This window comes from Phaethon lepturus, unplaced genomic scaffold (genome assembly GCF_000687285.1).
Source record: "Phaethon lepturus isolate BGI_N335 unplaced genomic scaffold, ASM68728v1 scaffold13469, whole genome shotgun sequence".
NCBI lineage: Eukaryota > Metazoa > Chordata > Aves > Phaethontiformes > Phaethontidae > Phaethon > Phaethon lepturus.
Window position 1 is genome coordinate 33,029 of NW_010564244.1, and position 19,141 is coordinate 52,169.

Below are 19,141 nucleotides of genomic sequence, written 5' to 3' on the forward strand. Positions count from 1 at the left end.
TAGGGAAAGTGACACATTTTTAAGAGACTGCAAAGAAACATTTACTGAATGTTCTTTTAGAACTGTAACAAAATAATTAAGAGTATGTCTTCTTCACCCATCCACCTCCTCTAAGAGAAAACTTCTACATAGTTTACAACTATAAATTAATTTTCAACTCCTCATTTGAGGGAAATTGTTAAGAGCTTGTAGAAGTGTAACAAAATAAACCATAAATAGTGAAGTCTTTAATTTGCAAGATTTGTTTCAGCAACTCTTTAAAATCAGAACTGAAATGTCTCTGAAAAAGACAACTACATGAGAACCACCTTTAAAATGTGTTAAGAAATATTAGTTTTATTTAACCAGTTTTCACAGCTGAATATTTATTCTATAAAAACTTTACAGATTGTACAGTTTATATATAGTTCAAACTACTAGAACAAAAAAGTAGGTCCCACAGATGCAAAAATACTGTACCAATCCAAGGTAAAGGCAGATTTACACACTGTACAGCTCTCCACTGGGAAGGGGAGGTGGGTCAGTTCCAAGTAAAAACTTCAAAACTGTACAAAAATAAGGTTTGATTTCTTTTTCATTCTTCATAATACATTCAATAAGATTGCAAGCACAGATACCCAAGTAATAATAGATATCTGCAGTCAGGAATCAATAACCACTCCTGAAAGGAATGCAAAATAGGTCTATTTACACAGGGCACTCTTTTACACCATACTGTATATAGTGTATATTTAAAATAATAAAAAAGCATAGACAAAGAACATTAAACATCTAATATAAGGTAGTTTTTTTAAAAAGTTTTTTTACTTAATAGTGTGCCAAAAGAATTTTAACTTATTAAATAATATATTCTAAGTGAACCTAAAATTTATGAACATAAAATGCATTTTTGGTGTAATACATCAATTAAACCAGCAAATAGGAAAAAAGAACCAAAAACAAAACCCAAACTTGTATATAAAGTAGTATTCTCACCCAGCAACAGAAGCACTTATGTAGTTATTTAAAAACAACAAAAAAACCCCAGAGAGACTATTTAAAAACCCACTAAAACTAACTTATAACTTAGAATATTCATACATAAGAAAGATATTCAGTGATTCACTAATACTGCAAAACAAGCTTTTTTTTTTGTTTTTTTCTCTCCTTCCTTCCTTCCCCCTTCCATTTCCCTCCCACTTCCCCTCCTTCCCCTTCCCCAAGAGACAGTGGTTTCTTCATGCTATCTGGGTAAGAATTAAACATATTCCTGCCCCCTTCCTCCCACCCTTCTATACCTCCCCCCCCAAAAAGGACAGAGTGTTTTCTTAGCATTAATCCTGAGCACACTCTCTTTTTGGGGATACGTATGATTTAATCTTAATACGGTTTCATTCCCAAAAATTTTAGAATGTTCCATTACTTGAGGTATTTCAACCTTCTTCTGAGACAATGCCTTGTATCTTAGCTGACTCATTGGGCAGTGAAAGTAAGGGCTGGCTAATACCCGTTTCATTTCTGTATTCTAATGAAAAAGAAAATCCTTATTCCAGACTTCCCTGCCACACAGAAAATAATGCAACACCATTCACTTTTTAATCCATTCTATTTGATACAGTACTAGCCAAAGATAACAAAAACTAGAGCCTTTAAAGAGATGTTTGGTAGTGCACTCTATAATTTTTTTAGCTTGTGTGTGTGTGTCTACATACACACTCTCACACACATATTACATTTTTTATATATATATATAAAAAAGAGACATATATATGCACACACACTTTTGTGTGTGTGTGTATATATATCTATATGTAACAATCAGGGAGAAAGGAGTTCTGTTCAAATTTAAGTGATACAGTACTTTTTAAACCCTTTAACATGAAAAGGGGAGGGGGGTCCACTCCTGTTCCCAAGCTGAGCAAGGGGTGAGTTTATAGTTTTGTTTTTTTTTAAAAATGGGCATATTTTGTTTGCCCTGATGTCCAAGAAATACAATTCCAGTGTCAATGGGCATCTCATCAGAACTCATCAATTTTCTTCTGCAGATATTTTAACATTGAGTCCATCCCTTGTGCGGAGCCCCAGATTTTCTTCAAAACTTCACACTCCTTTTCATTTGCCTGTTCTAAGTCCACCTTCATGATACTACGTACTAAAGCTTTGGATTCTTCAAGTACCTAGGCCAAAAATAAAAAAAAAAAAGGAGCTGGGTTAGTACTACATGAGAACTGAGCAACATGTGCACTTACAGGTTTACATGGACAAAGCTTGAAGTTTACTATGAACTTAAGCTTGTCAATTCATGGACATGCTATGACCCCAAGAAATATTTCTCATAGCATCACACAGGATTTCTTTTACCCTGTACCAACACAATTTACAATTTCACAAAAATGTAGAAATAATGAAAATCCTGCAATCGTAACTATGAATGTATGTATGGTTTTATACTGATAACTAGAGAAAACTCCAACTCCATTTTGGTGAAGGCTAATCATAACTCTATTATCCAGAACTGCTCTAATAACCAGGCAGACCTCGAATCTCTTTAGCGTGTAAAATAGACTGAAAAAAATCTTGTTTGCTTTTCCATTTGGAAAACTATTAATCTGTTTCAAAATCCAACATTTAATTGGATCATAGTTAATTTGTTCTGCATCTCTTCTTGTAAGAAAGCATCAAATACTGGTAGTTTTAGCTATCTTGTGCAACTGCTGGTAGTGCACTCAATCACAAATGCACTAGGTAGGTGTTACTCGTAAAACTGTAAGTTCAACATAATGTCAAAGACTGCATTTATTTCCTTAGTAATTTAAATTACAACTTGAGACAGTAAATTACAACTTGAGATTTCTGTGTTTCTGTGCAGTTCTTAGGGCAACCGTTTACACTGTTAATCAAGGTAAGTTGGACGGACTTACGCAACTATGTTAAAACGAAAATATATTGTAAAGAGCCCAATGCTGTTTTAGTGGTCTTAACCACAATGTACTATGCCACGATGTACTATGGCATATGATAAAGAAGAGTCAGATGCAAACTTAAAAAAAAAATCCTCAAAAACCCAGAAACAAAAAGCTACATAACAATGTGTTAAAGGACACTGCTATACTAAAATGCAGTCCTTGTTTCATGAAAAAGGTCTTTTTTTAGAAGGACATAATGATGTAGTCTAAGTCTTATTAATCTAATCATAAACATGTATTGTAAGAAAATCAAGGAAACTTACAACTGCATTACATGTGACAAGTTCCTTAATTCGAACCATTACTTCTTGTGTGAATGTTCCCGGCCAAAACACTTGAGAGACGAGTCCTTTGGCACAAGCTTCCTGTGCAGTCAGCTTCCTTCCACTGAACAACATTTCATTGGCCTGAAGGGATAAAAAGTTACTTCTGGTATGAAATGTAATGAGACAAAACTCATTAAAGGAAAAATGTTCAAAACAAATAAGGAAAATGCCTGCACTATTTGAACTAGTTTTATTATAGCTCTTCCAACTTTTAATTAATAAAGAAAAAGATTTGCCTACAGATAGCTTGTCAATGTTTTTCACTATACTACATCAGTAGTTATAAAAAATACAGAGGTCCCTATGATTAAGGATTAAATGTGAAAATGTCTTTTGTCATTTCCCATTCATGGATATTCATTAGCTCTAGCTTTTTTTGCAGTATTGCTGACTTGATTAACTGTATACATGGTAACAGGTAATAATGCCTGGCAGGTCTGTAAAACAGCAATGAATACATCAGCTTGCCCTTTATAATAATGCTAGTTGCAGCAGTGAAATCTTTCCTAAAAATCTACGTTATCTGTAAATTATAAAGCTAACCCAGTTTTGGTAGTAGACCTCTTGGGCACTGCCAGCCTTGGTAGAAAAGAACAGTTAAATATTTTGCAAATAAAAAGTTTTTTAGTACTGAAAGTGTTTGAAACCTAAATATATGGTTTATTTTTGGCACTTCTCAAAAGTCTTCAGCAGTATTTCACTTATGATGCAACGTTTAAAATGGCTGAATTATCTTACAGAGTTTGACCTCTAAAACCTACTGAAGTTATCAAGATATATTCCAATTTCTGATCAAACTCATAGAAAATAAACATTCCCGTTTGATTCAGGAGTTCAATATTGAGCTGATAAATCCTTTCAAAAGCTGATTTAGCAGTCTTATTAAAAAACCTCACACAAGCCAGAGTTTAAAAGATCTTGTACACATAGTTTAAAGGTATTGAGGATTACATTCTATGCAATTAGGCGATCTATAGCTCTGTAAAATTTTTTGATTTCCTGTTATCATACGCTTCACTATTTGTTAGCTTCCCCATTAAAACTTCATCCCAACACTGTTTATGCTTACGCTTTAATTCTACCTTTCTTACATAGATAAACTTTTTGTTTGCACCTGCACGAAAACAAACCAATGAAGATTAAAAAGAGTAATTGTAAACCTCAAAAAAAAAAGTTTTACTGTTTCTCAATGACTAATTTACATTGAAAATGCAACAAAGACATCATTGGACTCTTTGAATGTGGGAAATAAGGCTGTTATAAAACACCCAAACGCAACAGGTTTTCTGAGGACAAAATTCTGAGTTTTTTTAATGTTCTCCAATACTGGAAATTTTAGTAATTATTACAACAACCTTCAGTTCAGGTTCTCAAGTTATCTAATTACTGTAGGTAATGTTCCTTGTATTGCCATTTTACTCATGAAGAAATTTGAAAACTGAGAGGTCTACTGCTTGCTCCTTTGTAATGAACTACTACTGGCAGTTTGGTTGACCATTAGGCATGTAAAAAGAGAGATGTTTCCTAGGTTTATTTATTATCAGCACATCTGTCCTAAGTTAATATGAAAAGTTGTGGTTCACATATATAGTAGTTTTTAAAAAAACAAGCCTAAAAATAAAGCTGCAAATTATATACCCCTATTATTCTACCTGCTGTGAAAGCAAAATCAAATCTACAAGGTTCATTAACTATCACAACTCTGCCTTCTAATTTTCCAGATACTAACCTCAAATGCTAGCCAAAAAAACCACAAGTTTGTCTAAAACCAGGAACCATTTTCCTAAGGAGATATGGGGGAAAAAAATTCTTCCAAAATAATTTAAAAAGATACTTAACATTTATTATCAAAGAACAAAATATGAAGTCAGTCTAACCAGGAGTTAGTAAAGTCAGAAGTTTAAGTCAGTCAGCTGGTCAGGTGTCATATTCTTCACATGTATCTTTGGTAACAAAAATAAATGCTAGAAAACCTTAATAATCAACCCCCCCCCGCCCCAGAACTCAGTAACAACTGCTAAGTTCTCCCGAACATGAAAACCACATATGCTAATGCTGCAGTTATCTCATTTCTACCAGCTGTAACACAGCATTAGCTGAAAACCTCACATGAAATGAGCACTCCCATTAGTGTTCTCAGTTGACAGGTTTTGAAGTGGAATGTTTCACTCGGGCATCTTCACTTTTGATCTATACACAGCATATGCCAGAGACCCACTATAAACAAGTTTTAATCAAATAACGATGCCTTGCATCTGCTGTGAAAATTAACACACTTGGTAGTTACTTTCCAAGAAATATAATACAGGAATAAAGTGAGGATGATAAAAATATTTCATTAATATAAGATTCTTATCAACCACCTTCATTTTCCACTTGGTCTGTCTTTCTCTTTCCAGAGAGGAACTTCACTGGGACGGCCTCTGGTCTCTCTTTTACAGCGAGTGCTCTGAGGCTCACGGGGAACCTTTCGCGCAAGCCCACAGGTGCTAGCTGCCATGGAGCACCTCAACTCTTTCGCACTACAATCAGGAGGCAGCTGGTCTCTGTAACACTCAAGACCCTGGCTGTGATGTGGACTACAGGCCCTATGGAAACCCATATCCCTCGTGACTGACAGAAGAGCATAAGAAATACTGCTAAGCATGCTGGATACTGACAGGGAAACCTGGCATGTAAAGCTTGACCATGCTTTATATCCTGTGCTTTATATCCAGGACCAGAAACCAGACCAAGAACTCCACAGCAGAGACACAGTAACTTATCTCCCCAAACAGACATCACCTTAATTTATATTACAAATTATTTTCAAATATCAAAACCAAAATTGAATCCTTCTAAAATTCTTGGTATTTCCAGTACAGTATCAATTTTGAATCCCAAGGTCTGGGCTTCAGATTTCCTGTAAAAATGACTTCTGTTGAACATGTTCTGTAGGAAAAACAAACCCTCCACACCAGACCTGCTAACTGGCCAAGACTGACTCAGTAGGGAGGATACATCCAACAATCTTGCAATTGAAAATTTTTACTGCTGATAATAAAAAGAATGCACTGAATTGTGACTCACGAGGGTTAAGTGTGGGACTAATATTGCTGAATTAATACATACGTAGGAAATTTTATGATGCATACAGAGGCCTTAATTCTTTGTTTTGAACAGTATTTTAATCTTTTCCCCCTGAATGTTTCTCATCTCACTCATAGTGTCTCTTCTTTCTGCTGACTTCTCTCTCCCTTTTATAGGTGGGGAGCATGCTACTTTATCAAAGTTTTCAGTATAGATTCTGAATATATCCACAGAATCTGCTGCTTGAAGTTCAACTTTGTCCCGTACAGCATTGACATTGCTGTACTGCAGAGGGTCAAGGATAGTAGGAAAGCAGTAGACTTTTCCCCCCACCGCCTTTTACACTGAATATTGTGGAGGAGTTATCACTGGAAGCTTTTGATTTAAGTCTTCATATTGAAAAATGAGAGCATTCACAAACACATATGAAAGAACATACTAGGGAAGAGCTTCTTGTGTTTTTTGGTACAACTTCTAAAGAAACAAGAAGTAACAACCACAAGTCTCTAAAGGACGGGAATGGATGGAATGGATGGATGAATGGATGGATGGCCAAATAAAAAGGGAAAGGAACAATCAGTAGTTTGAAACATGCCAAGATATTAAAGATACTTTTATAGCTGTTAATCTATTTCAGTTACCTTTTCTGTTCCCTTCTAATAACTAAATCCAGACATCACATTAAATTAGTCATTAGATCTGTTCAAACTGATGCTTTTAGTATATCAAAATCTGTATTTTTAAAAACAATAAATACCTACGGGGAAAAAATGGCTTTTATAATAAACAGTAATTTACAAAAAACAGGCGTAACTATAAGTACTTGTTTCATACTGTTACTATTAAACTTCAGATTGGAATGGGACATAGGTCTAACAGTTTTCAAAGAACACAGCACAACAAATAGTAAGCAACATGAATATAATGTAAGGAAGAGATTTTTAAGATAGCTTTTTGTTACATTTGAGTCTTTCATCTAATTGGAAAGCCAGAAAAAGGATACCAAGTAATACATGGCTTATGTTTTCAGCAACAGTGTTGCTTTTTTGGTGTGGTGTGTTTTTTTTTTTTTTTTTTTGTTGGTTGGTTTTTGTTTTGTTTTGTTTTTTTTTTTTTCAATCCAGCAGTACTGTAGATCAAGTGCAAGACTGGAAAAAAAAAACCCAGTTCCTTCACACAAAGTATTTCTTGCATAACAGACTAGTGTTAAACATCAGCAGATATCTACAAAGTGGGGAAGTTCGACATGACTTCTTGAGAGCAACGAGTGCATGAAAGCTGAATTACTTATGTTGCATACTAGCATGAGACTGCTAAATAGCTGGTGACACAGTGCTGTGCTATGTAACGACACTGGGTGCAGACCAGCCCGTTCTCCGCTACACCCTCATGCTGTCCTGAATGCAAGACACTGGTGGCTGGTCCTCACAAGGCATCAGCAGGGAAGGTGTGTCCTGCTATGCAGGACGTAACCCTTGTGCCACCGTCGGGGTTAAGGGTGCCCATGACTTGGGATTAGGTCCCGTGCCTGCTTTTCTGTTCTGTGCACGCAGGTGAAGACTAAGTTGTAACAGCATGAAGCAGAGAAGCTATAAATACTGGTTTCTCATGAAAGGTTTTCATGAGAAAGAAAAAATAAAGACAACACACAAAGGTAAAGTCTTGAAACCACTCTGGATAAATTATCACAACTGCATTGTGAAGCTGTCAGCCCCTACCCTGCAAGCTACTTACAGAAGCCAGGCCCATTATCCGGGGGAATGTAAGGGATGAACATCCATCTGGACTTTGTCCAAAAGTAGTGTATGGTGTCTGAAACCAAGCCTTCTCGTTAGCCCAAACCACGTCACACAGAGGCAATATAGATGCTCCAAGTCCAATGGCTGGGCCATTAACTGCTACAATTATAGGCTTCTTAAACTGAATAAAAGTATTCACAAAATTCCTGAAGAGAAACAGAAACATGCACTCACTACATATATAGAGAGTAAATACACCAGCCCTTCAAAACTCGGTAATAATTAATCTCCACAGTAACATCACTTTCAAAACCAACTTGATAACCTTCCACCGTGAGGCGGCTAGCGTGGGGGATGAGGGGAGAGCAGTGGATGTTGTCTACCTACACTTCAGAGTGAGGCTTTCAGCACTGTCTCCCGTAAGACTCTCATAGACAAGCTGTTGATGTATGAGCTGGATGAGCAGACGGTGAGGTGGACTGAAAAATGTCGGAATGGCTGGCCCAGAGGGTGGTGATCAGTAGCACAAAGTCTAGTTGGAGGCCAGTAATTAGTGTTGCACCCCAGGGGGGTGTTCATTCATCATCTGTGTGATGGGGCAGAGTGTACCCTTGGCAAGTTTGCTGATGATACTGCGATGATACACTAGAGGGTCGTGCTGCCCATCCAGATGGACCTTGACTGGCTGCAGAAATGGGCTGACAGGAACCTCATGCAGTTCCACAAGGGGAAGTGCAAAGTCCTGCACCCTGGGAAGAACAACCCCAGATACTAGTATATGCTGGAAGCCAAACTGGAAAGCAGCTTGGCAGAAAAGGACCTAGGGGTCCTGGTGGGCACCAAGTTGACTTGAGCCAGCAATATGCCCTTGTGACAAAGACGACTAACAGTATCCTGGGCTGCATTAGGTGGAACATTGCCAGCAGGTTGTGGGAGGTGATCCTTCTCCTCTGCTCAGCACTGGTGTCCAGTTATGGGCTCCCCAGTGAAAGAGAGATGTGGAGCTACTGAATATGGTCTAGCAAAGGGCCACCAAGATGACTATGGGACTGGAGCATCTCTCATGTGAGGAAAGGCTGAGAGAGCTGGGGCTGTTCAGCCTGGAGAAGAGAAGGCTCAGGGGGATCTCAGTCTCGTCAATGTGTATAAACAACCGAAGGGAAGATGCAAAGAGGATGGAGCCAGGCTCTTTCCAGTAGTGCCCAGTGATAGGACCAGAGGCAATGGGCACAAACTGAAACACAGGAGGTTCCCTCTGAACACCAGCAAACACTTTCTTACTGTAAGGGTGACTGGTGGCCAGCAAGGTCATGGACTCTCCATCCTTGGAGATATTCAAAAACCCTGCCTGGACATGGTTCTGGGCAGCTTCCTCTAGGTGACCCTGCTTGAGCAGGGGCAGGCTGAACAAGATGACCTCCAAAGGTCCCTTCCAACCTCAACTGTTCTCTTATTCTGTGAAAGCCTCGCATTTCTCCCAGCCCAACAAAGCACAGTAATTGGGCAGATGCGGATTTAACACCCCTCCTAAGCAGCAGCTGATATGGTGCTTGTGGTACATTCACATGCCTCACAGCCCTCTCAGATGAGGCTGCAGTTGCACCTCACCTCTGGGCACCAAAACTGTGGTTACAGCACTGCTTGGTCATCACTGTGTTTATGTACAAGATATCTACCCATAGTTTTAAGTGAAGGTACAAGGTATATAGGTATAAGTGAAGATCGGCAAAGCATTAGTGAGTTTCCTTAAGGAATATTTCTGGACTTCAGGGAGAGAGCTTTTCTTAAGAAATAAATCTGCCTTTTTAAATTATGAACAAGCCACGAATAGTAGAGCTCTGTTATCACATGCCTCACACCTGTAAACTTCCCCCTCCTCATCCCTCTCTTGGTTGGCCATAATGGTATGGGTGCTATGCTATTAAGTCACAAATGCATACTCTCATCCTCGTTATCAACACAAAATGACAATTCATTCCAGCACCCACAAAGCATACATACTTCTCTGTTCTCAAACAGTAAATACCTTCAACAGCCTCTTGGGGAAAAGTAAGCGTGTGTGTACATACATGTGTGTGCACACACACATTTGACCAAGTAGAGACTTCTAAAACCTCGAAGTTGAGGCGCAGACATCTCTCAGTTAATAGCAACAACATATAGTGAAGGGGTTGTCCATATTTACTTCAAGTACTTGACAAATTCTGATTTGAATACAATATATAACATACAGTTGTCAGCACTTGTAAAGCACTCCTTTGCTCTCAATGACAGACGATTTTTCATTCCAGTATTAGATGCTGAAATATGGGATTCTTAATCAAAATTTTTTAAAAAGGGGACTGAGTGGTAATTTTAAAGTTTCGTCTTTATCTGCATTGCTTGTTTTTATATTTCTGTGAAACAGGACATTTGTACTACATTGCATCCATCACTAAAGGTTATCATGCTGCTGCTTCACTCATTCTAGTGAACAGAAATAGATGAATGCAAAAAAATTCCTGGAACAGTCTTATGCAAGCCATCACACAAACATCCCATCCAGGGACTTAAGATAATTTTAATCATGTCTCAATATTACCATCTCTAGCATATATATGAAAAATACCATTATTATATTTGAAGGGGCAGATCAAATTACCTTTATCCATTTTATTAACAATGACTAATAGGTGACAAATCTGGCTTCTGAAAAGGCCTGAATTAAACTAGTGACAGAAACTTGGTGTTAAGAGCCTCCGTCCCCTGGCTGCATCTGAAGTAACTGCATGAGCAACTTTTACACAGAACGATTGAAAAATTTCCTTTGGAAAAAAACCTCACTACTATCACCTCTATAAGGCAACGGTGCCTCCAGTGAAACAGGCTTCACATGTTACGAGGCCTTTTTTAGGGACATGAATATTGATAACGACAACAGAACATAGGTCTCTGAAGGAATATAGACACTCTGGAAGCATACAAGAGCCCACGTCCTCAAAACTGGTGTTCAGATGAGAAGCTACTTGTTTGTACTGTTAAAACATATCTCTAAGATCCACTTTTTTCCATATATATTCTCCTAGTTTGTAGTAGTTCAGCTCATTTTGTTTAAACAAAAGTTTGGTACCTAGCATTGGGATTATGGTCGCTAGTATTATTAATCTAGTCCTCTAAAACATCCATCATTCCACTGGTCTGAATGTACTATAGTAAGTTACTCATTCAATCCACATCTTGTGTGTGTTAAATTTGTTTTCCTGAAACCCTATGGTTGTTTAAGCCTTTTAAAATTGGTCTCAACTGGAGGAGTATTACCATACTACCAGTCTTCATAAGTTAAATTTTAGTAGTAAAAATAGTGATGCATGAAATGACAACCCAAATAGAAAGGGACAGGGAGTATAAAGAAGTGCTGCACACTATATCACATAACAGGTGAATGTGTCTGAGTTCGTGTTGAATTAGAGACTTCTGAAATAAAAAAGATAAAACAAGCCAGACTACATGATGAATACCCACTCACATGACTGAAGACAATCTTACATACCTAATAGCTTCTGCCATCTTAGTGCTTTCCTTTTTTCTATCGTCTGTTAAACGTCGTATAAAATAAATAAAATCAAGACCACAGCAGAAAATGCTACCAACTGCACTGAACAGCACAAGTTTACTGTCATCTGCAGCTGCTGTGTTCAGTGCACTTTGGACTTCCTTCATTACCTGAAAAGACAAAAACTCATTAGAATCTTTTTATTCCACCATTAAAAAGTAGCATACTGTTCTCCTCCCTCCACGAGATCTTTGACATTTTAAATTTTTTCCTTAGGATCCACTCAACCATCATGCTAGAAAAGTTAACTTTTTTCATTATCCAAAAATAAGAAAGTAAAAAAAGTATTAGAAGCTTTGAATTTCAAAAATGTAATTAGACTAAAATAATGAAATCATTAAGAAAAGATGTATTAGATGTTATCTGCAACGAAAGCACTCATTCAGCATTTCTGTAATTTGGACAGCAGATGGCATATGCAACCAGTTCAGAAAAAAAGAACTTTAATTCGGGCTAAAGCTTGTTTCAAGTTGCACTTTGTAAATCGACACGTCTTACAGAAGACAGTATATCTACATGTTCAGATAAGATAGTCCTTGAACACAACTTAAGTACACTTGAAGTCAGTTGTATGTTTAACATCTTGCAAACAACAGCCTGAGCCTTGTTTTGTGTACATGTGTGCCTGAATAAGAGGCATAAATGAGGCAATGACTTAAAATTCCCCCAAGCACCCTTCCCCCCCCGCCCAAAATCAGAATTGTTCTGACCTCTGGATTTAGTGAATTATTTTCAGATGATTTTGTTGAGAGCAAAATGTGAGTGAATCCATCTTGTTTCCTGACAACAATGTCTCTGTACCGGTATGCACTCTCCGTTTGTCTCACGCTGAAACGTAGCCTTTTATCAAAAGGTTGATCTCTCCTGTCATCAATAAACCTTCGTTTGCTGGCTGTCACTCCTGTTACAGATGTCTGTATGTTGGTTGTACCATTGGCTGCTAATGCCTCCATGAAGGTGGATGTACCTGGAAATAGTTTAAACAATAACATTCTCTTAATTACGTTTTATTAGCTCAGCAGTTTCAAAATCCCTATTAGCATGAAAACACGCTAGTCATATTAAGAACACACAGTAAATGTGAAACTCAGTCCCCTGGAAGTTACTGAAATGTTACAGATATAGACACTGTGCACAGAGCAAAATTAAAGTGACAAAGGGATCCAATAAATTCATTTTACAGTTGTGACAAAATACATTTTAAACAAGCCAAACAGATCAATCATCATATACTTATTTTTAGAAGGATGGGAAAGGTTTATTTAACTTTCCTAATACCAATGCACTTCAGTGGGTTAACGCTCTGCTTTCTCCCTTTCCAACATCTTTTAAGTCATCTAACAGCATCAAGATTGCAAAGAGAAAGCAGAAACCTTTTGTTTCAAACACCAGGAGAAGTTAACATACAGAAGAAAATTACACTTACAATAAGCCAAATAAAGAACTTCAAGTGACAAGATCATATAAAGAATAATAGACTTTAAAAGGAAAATGGAAATGAAGAAATACAGACTGTATTTCTGTGAGAGGAAACAAGACCCATGCAGTGATGGATATTTTAATGGATTCATAGACAATGAGATATTTCTCAAGTCTAAACAATTTTTGCTATTAGAATTGGCAAATAGAGCATTATTTCTTTCTGGTCTTGTTCCCAGTCACTTAACTAAACATAATTTGAAGGTATGAAAGTAAACAGGCCATTCCTCATGACACAGAAGGAACAGGTTTTTCTGTACTCCACATTAGCAACATAACACCAAATAATTAGCATTTGGAAGAGAAAAATAAGATAACATCTTGGATCTATAATCCCTCTGTATGTTAAAGTCTCCATACAAAATGTCCATAAAATTTGTCAGATTAAAGTAATGGAGTATGTGTGGGGGGAGGCAACAGCAGGGTTACAGTGTTGGAAAAATGTGTTATAGGCCAAGATAGGAAAGTTTTGAAAGCTTTTTCCTGAAAACTGAGGTCTGAGACTTCGTTACAGTCGGCTGGAAACGCTCAGCCCTTCTCTCACAAACAAGTCCTTCAGAACATCCATGCGTGTGCTGTCTTAAACACATACAAGTAAGTTGTTATTTAAATGCCATTGATGGATCTTGCTTAATTCGTCATTATCTTTCTGAAGAAGCTCTATCTTTACAGTTCTAATAATACCCAATGCTATGATTTTATTTGTTTTTTTTAAAACCAAGATACTTCAAACACTTGTGGGGCCATTGAAGACACTAAACAGGCTCACCTAAATAACTGGAATATCCTATATCTCCACATTTTAACTATATTTGAACATTGCTTACTTTGACCTGTATGAAGTATAAGAGATATTAAGAGAAAGACTAAAAAAATTAAAATTTAGAATATTATACACTTTTCTACTTGTATTTCAAAAACTGCCTTCAGATATAGGTGAAGTCTTTATATCAAATATTTTAAAATAAATCAATCTTTGATTATAAATCTGTTATGATTAATGAGGCAAGTTGTCTGTGAAAGGAGCTACACAATAATGTTTTTTTACTTTTTAAAGTCTGTCTTCTTGTATTAATGATTTAATCCTCTTTCCATATCACTTTTTGTGAAGAAGTTAAAGATGGCAAGATTTTTCAAGTGCTTAAAGTGAAGAGTAAGAAACTGAATTCAGTTTGTGATCACTCTCAGAGACAACAGAAGTGAACAAAATGAAATTGAAAACTGATGTTTTATATTGTCACAGAAGTTTCACATTTATTCATAAATGTTTCATGGCTTATCAAATACCTTTTTTTTTGTTTCAGCAGAATAAATGCAAATGTGATGCATACCAAATACAAAATTGATAAGGGACACTTTTGATACTTTTTCCTTGTAAACCACACTATGTTGATTAAATTCCTTTTAAAGAGGTCCCTTCAAAGGGAATTTGCAGGAACATCACTGTTGCCCCATATTTCATTAGCAACAGAAGACGAAATGGTATCCCTGGCCACAGTGGTTTGTTTTTCCATAGGAAAGGTAAATTAAAACAACTGAAATCACCTCTGATTTCTAAAGACTGATATAAGATTTTATGGCTTTTTTTCTAGCCATAGTGAAAAAAGTGGAGACCCAAGAGAGTACAATAGACTAGACTAAGCCAAAAGAAGTCAGTAAACTTGTGTAAGAGCTTTAAGTAGATCTTTTCCCACGACTCATACTTCCAAAGACGTACTCAAATACCAGAAAATTACTTGTGAAATGCAAGAGCCACAAAACTTTCGGCAAGACCCACCAAGCCGTAACCACCACACGCCACTTTTCATGCTTATTGAATTGGCAAGAAACCTCCTGAGTTTTGATATAAACTCTCCCTGCACTCCTCAAAAGTTGCAGTTTCAAACCACAAACAAGGGACAGCTGCAGTTCAGTGCAAGATGTCTCCTACATCCAACCTTGTAAACACACTTTTAGGATCCTTAGACTGGAATCAAAACCCCATTGGCTTTAGAAACCGCACCTCTGCGCAGGGAGATTTGGCAGCTGGTAGGGATCAGAAAACAGCACCGACAGAGTTAAAATACGTTCGTTAGTGTTTGTCATTATCGCTGTAAGTTTGTGACCTTCTACACCTTAAAGCATAGCATTTTCTTTTGGCGTTCAGTCCTCAAAAGTGAAGAGACAACTCAGAGATGTAAAGCAGTACGTTATTTTTTTTATATATATATAAAAAAATAACAGGCAAAGGTTACATCACTGGACAGTCTTGCAGACGTGTTGCAGCAAATGAGGATGAAAATTAAAAAAAGTACCAGAGATGGCAACTGTATGGCCATTGATTTCCTCACATGAAAATTTTGCATTGAGGTTACTTATTTTCAGGTTAATTACAGTTATATTTTACAATTTTAAAATATAGATTTCCTAACACACCAAAAGCAGTTCTGCATTTTAATAAGTTAATGGAGATAGTGTATCGAAGACAAACAAAACACCACAGCCCGCTCCCTTCAAACTGAGCCTTCCAAAACCAACAAGGGCTTGGAAAAAAGACAATTTACCCTGGATGTCAACTAATGCAGAACTATGTTTGTTTAAGAGGTAAACAAAGAGCTCTTATAGTTACAAAAAACCCTTCCGACTGCAAACTGTTAATTAATGTAATGTGATCTTCTCAGAGGTGAGGGCATACTACTGCTGCAAAGCTTCACCATACAGATGCAGAAGGAAATTAAGAGGAGTCCTTGGTTTTACAGCTGCTGATCAAAACCTGATAACAGTCACCATTTTCATGCAGCTGCTCTTAGAGGGGAAAAAAAAAAGCAGCTATGGGCAACAGATAAGAAAGGAACTGGTCTTATTCAAAAGGAAGACAGACACAAAATACAGAAGTTGGAAAAGGAGAAGAACAGCAAGGTATCACCATCCCCATTTCACTGGCAAAAGAGAGAAAAAAGCCACCTCTCCTGAGAGGGAGAAGTTCAGTTTAGCTTACACAGCCAGCCTTGAGCACAAACACTCCCCTCCCTGCAACAACCCTGGGGACGCATCCGAAGAGGTGCTCTAGCGATAGCCAAGCCTCTTCCGCACACTTCTTTTCCAGCAGGTACGTACTAGAGCCAGTAGTCAATTCAAAGGTTTGTCTGACCGAGTATGCTGTTTCTGAAAGGCTTAGCACAGCTATCTAAGGAACAAGTAGAAGATGGGGAGCTGTGAACAATGCTGTCTGGGTATTTTCCCCAACTCCAGCAACAAGAAATTTAGGGATTCCTAAAATTTGCATGCCCAGAACCAGAGGATGCACCCAAACCCATATAATTAAATCCGTACTCCTCATGGGAGTGTCCAATTTACTATTGAAACCACTCTGGTTTTGTCTTCCAAAGTATCTTTTTGCATTTAAGTTCTGCAACATACATCTTTACTTTCTTCATCCCCTTCATCACATCCCTTCTCCAGATTGATTAGTCCCAATCTTATTTACCCTTTCTTCTTCCAGAAGCCAGCCCACACCTTCTCCATGCCTCTTCCTCTTGTACTAAATCTTGGAACAAGATGGCATAGAGCATTCAAGATGGGGACTTATAACGTGGCATATTCGAGCCTTCCCTTTCATCCTCTATTTCTTTTCCACAATTATTTCTAGCTATTTATTTTTTTTTTTAAACTAGCACTAAGCAGGTGTTTGCAGAAAACTACCCAAAACAAACCCAATGCCCTTTTCCTGAGCAGTAACACGCAGTCAGGAACCTGTCACTGTCCAGGCAGGGTTCTATGTTTTGCTATACGCATCGTTTTGCGTAAAAGTCTGTTTTGTCCTCTCCTCGTTGCTTGGCATTCATCTGCGCCGAAAGCAATCTCTCAGTTTAATCATGAAATCACTCAGTATTTTCATGTATGTCAGCCGTGCTCCCAAGGAGCTTCAGGGACCCTCACGCCTTTCCTGTGCCCTCACGCGCCAACCACATCCTCACCTACGCTAAGCGACAGAATGGTTAATAAGAAGCATCCCCCCTGAGTAAGCAAATGAACAAACACCAACAATTTCTTAAAGTGTTAACTGCAAAAAGAACACTGTAACTGTAGCTGATTACAACTCAAGTACCAGAGAGGGAAAAATATTATCTTCAAAACAGACTGAGGGGAAAAAAATAAATAAAAAATTAAATCAGTGCTACAAGTTGTATTTTTTCCAAAGTCCCTTCTATACTCTCACTGCTTTATAGTCCCCTGTATATAATCCGCAAGACTTCATACCAGTTGTCCAGTGCAGTTTGCCTCATGTTCTCTTTTTTTGCCTACAAACAGTAGTGTTTTGCTACACGTTCATATGTACTAGCAAGCTCTAACTGTAAACACTGTTAAGCTTTTCCAGTCTTAACTCTGCACTACATCAAATATTTCACAAGAGACACCAACCCTAGACAGTGATACTGCAATGCAAACATAATATTTAACAGTTTTCAGTAATTTTTCCACGTCTGCTTCAACAATTACACAGCAAATATTTCTTAGAATTGCAGTGTATTGGCACAGATTATAGAAATTTAAAATGAGGGTTCTAAAAAAAGACAGATATGTGCCCATTTTTTGTCTATGTATTTACAGTACTTACATTTTGGAATCAAAAAAATGCTCCAGCTTCTTTTGAAACATCACTATAAATATTTGCAGAAAGAAAAAAAATCCTGAATTTATTGTACATTTCACCTAAAATACTGTTTTGCTTGGTGTTTCTGAAAGAGTGTTCAGAAGCTATAGGTCATTTCTGAAAGAAAGATACACTTTACTTACACCCTTCCCGGATATGTCGTTATATTGATGCAGCACCCAAACCAGCTGTGCTACCAGTAATGACCTGCACGTACCCCAGCATTAGAACAGGCATCCCCAAAGGCACCCGGGAGGGGAAAAGGGTGGGGAAATGGTTGTACTTCGAGTTAGGGGCTGCTGGTCACCGCCGCTCAACACCAGCCGCAGGGGAACCTCCTCAAAACGCTTTCTGGTGCATGCGTGCGTGTGTGTGTGTGTGTGTCCACTAACTTTATCTTTTCAAATAAAGTGAACCACTTCTTGATTCTGTTTCCAGGAATTAGTTACATAGGGAACCACTGGCTATTCTCCAGCCACCTTCTGTTGTTTTTGCCCGTGTCACCCTTCCATACACCAAGAACGTCAGTTTTAAGCAGACTAACAGGCAAATTGTTGTGGCAGTACTTGCTGAAACATCAGCCATAGGTGACTACAACTCAGCAGTAAACAGTCCTGCAGCGGACTGTTTACTGGCAGGGGTGGTTGTCAATATCTATCTTCAATTCCTTAAGAAAAAAAAAAAAAAAAAAGCACGCCACTTTCTCATGCCCTTAATTCCTCTTTTCCTTATATTTTGTATAGGTCTTAATTTTAAATGCCACTTTGAAACATTGCTCCTATAAAAATCTATCTTTCTTACAGGACACTGTTGTTGTGGACAAAATTAACATGAGAAGAGAAACACACACAGACATCTCCTTGGTAATATCTCCCTACTCGATTAAGAGTTTTTCAATCCTACACCAATTTTTATCTTGGCTGCCATGTCACATCTAGAGTAATACCGTCTATAGTAGCAATTTTTTTTCCTTCTGTTTCTTTGATTACTTACAGCATCCATCAAATATATTTTCATGTTTACAACAATACTGTTAGGAAGACTGCAGCATTACTGGTTGCATTGGACATATGCTACAGGCTATTTAATTATTTTTGTTTTGGAATGTCTTCCCTTCTCAGAGCATAAGCACCTAGGTAAAGATAAGCTTGTAATGCCAACCAAAAATACAACAAATCAGAAGATAAAATTCTACTACTGAAAGTGGGCAATCGTTACAGCAGAAACCCCATTTTCTCCACCCTCAAGTTAAATAGGTTTACTTTAGTCTGACTATTTTAAGTCATATAAGCAGAAATAAAAGAAACTTTACATACTGTAAAAAGATGGGAATAACAAAATACAAGACCTAACACTTG

General features: G+C 37.6%; 1 protein-coding gene across 1 annotated transcript; it reads right to left on the reverse strand.

Annotated features, from left to right (window-relative positions):
- Positions 1–1,997: 1,997 nt before the first annotated feature.
- CDYL (chromodomain protein, Y-like) lies at positions 1,998–18,353 on the reverse strand. Its single transcript, XM_010294818.1, has 7 exons — positions 18,328–18,353; positions 16,646–16,656; positions 12,382–12,638; positions 11,609–11,781; positions 8,075–8,285; positions 3,209–3,352; positions 1,998–2,156 (listed from the first exon to the last, which is right to left on the reverse strand). The coding sequence occupies exons 3-7, from the start codon at positions 12,622–12,624 to the stop codon at positions 1,998–2,000; spliced, it is 930 nt and encodes a 309-aa protein (XP_010293120.1). The 5' UTR covers positions 12,625–12,638; positions 16,646–16,656; positions 18,328–18,353.
- Positions 18,354–19,141: the final 788 nt, after the last annotated feature.

Excerpts from the sequence above, each read along its gene's own strand:
- CDYL (XM_010294818.1), bottom strand. The coding sequence starts at position 12,624 with ATGGAGGCATTAGCAGCCAATGGTACAACCAACATACAGACATCTGTA. Across the intron at positions 8,286-11,608 it reads AAGATGGCAGAAGCTATTAG|GAATTTTGTGAATACTTTTA; the intron begins GTATGTAAGATT and ends GTTTCTCTTCAG. Across the intron at positions 2,157-3,208 it reads TTGTCACATGTAATGCAGTT|GTACTTGAAGAATCCAAAGC; the intron begins GTAAGTTTCCTT and ends TTTTTGGCCTAG.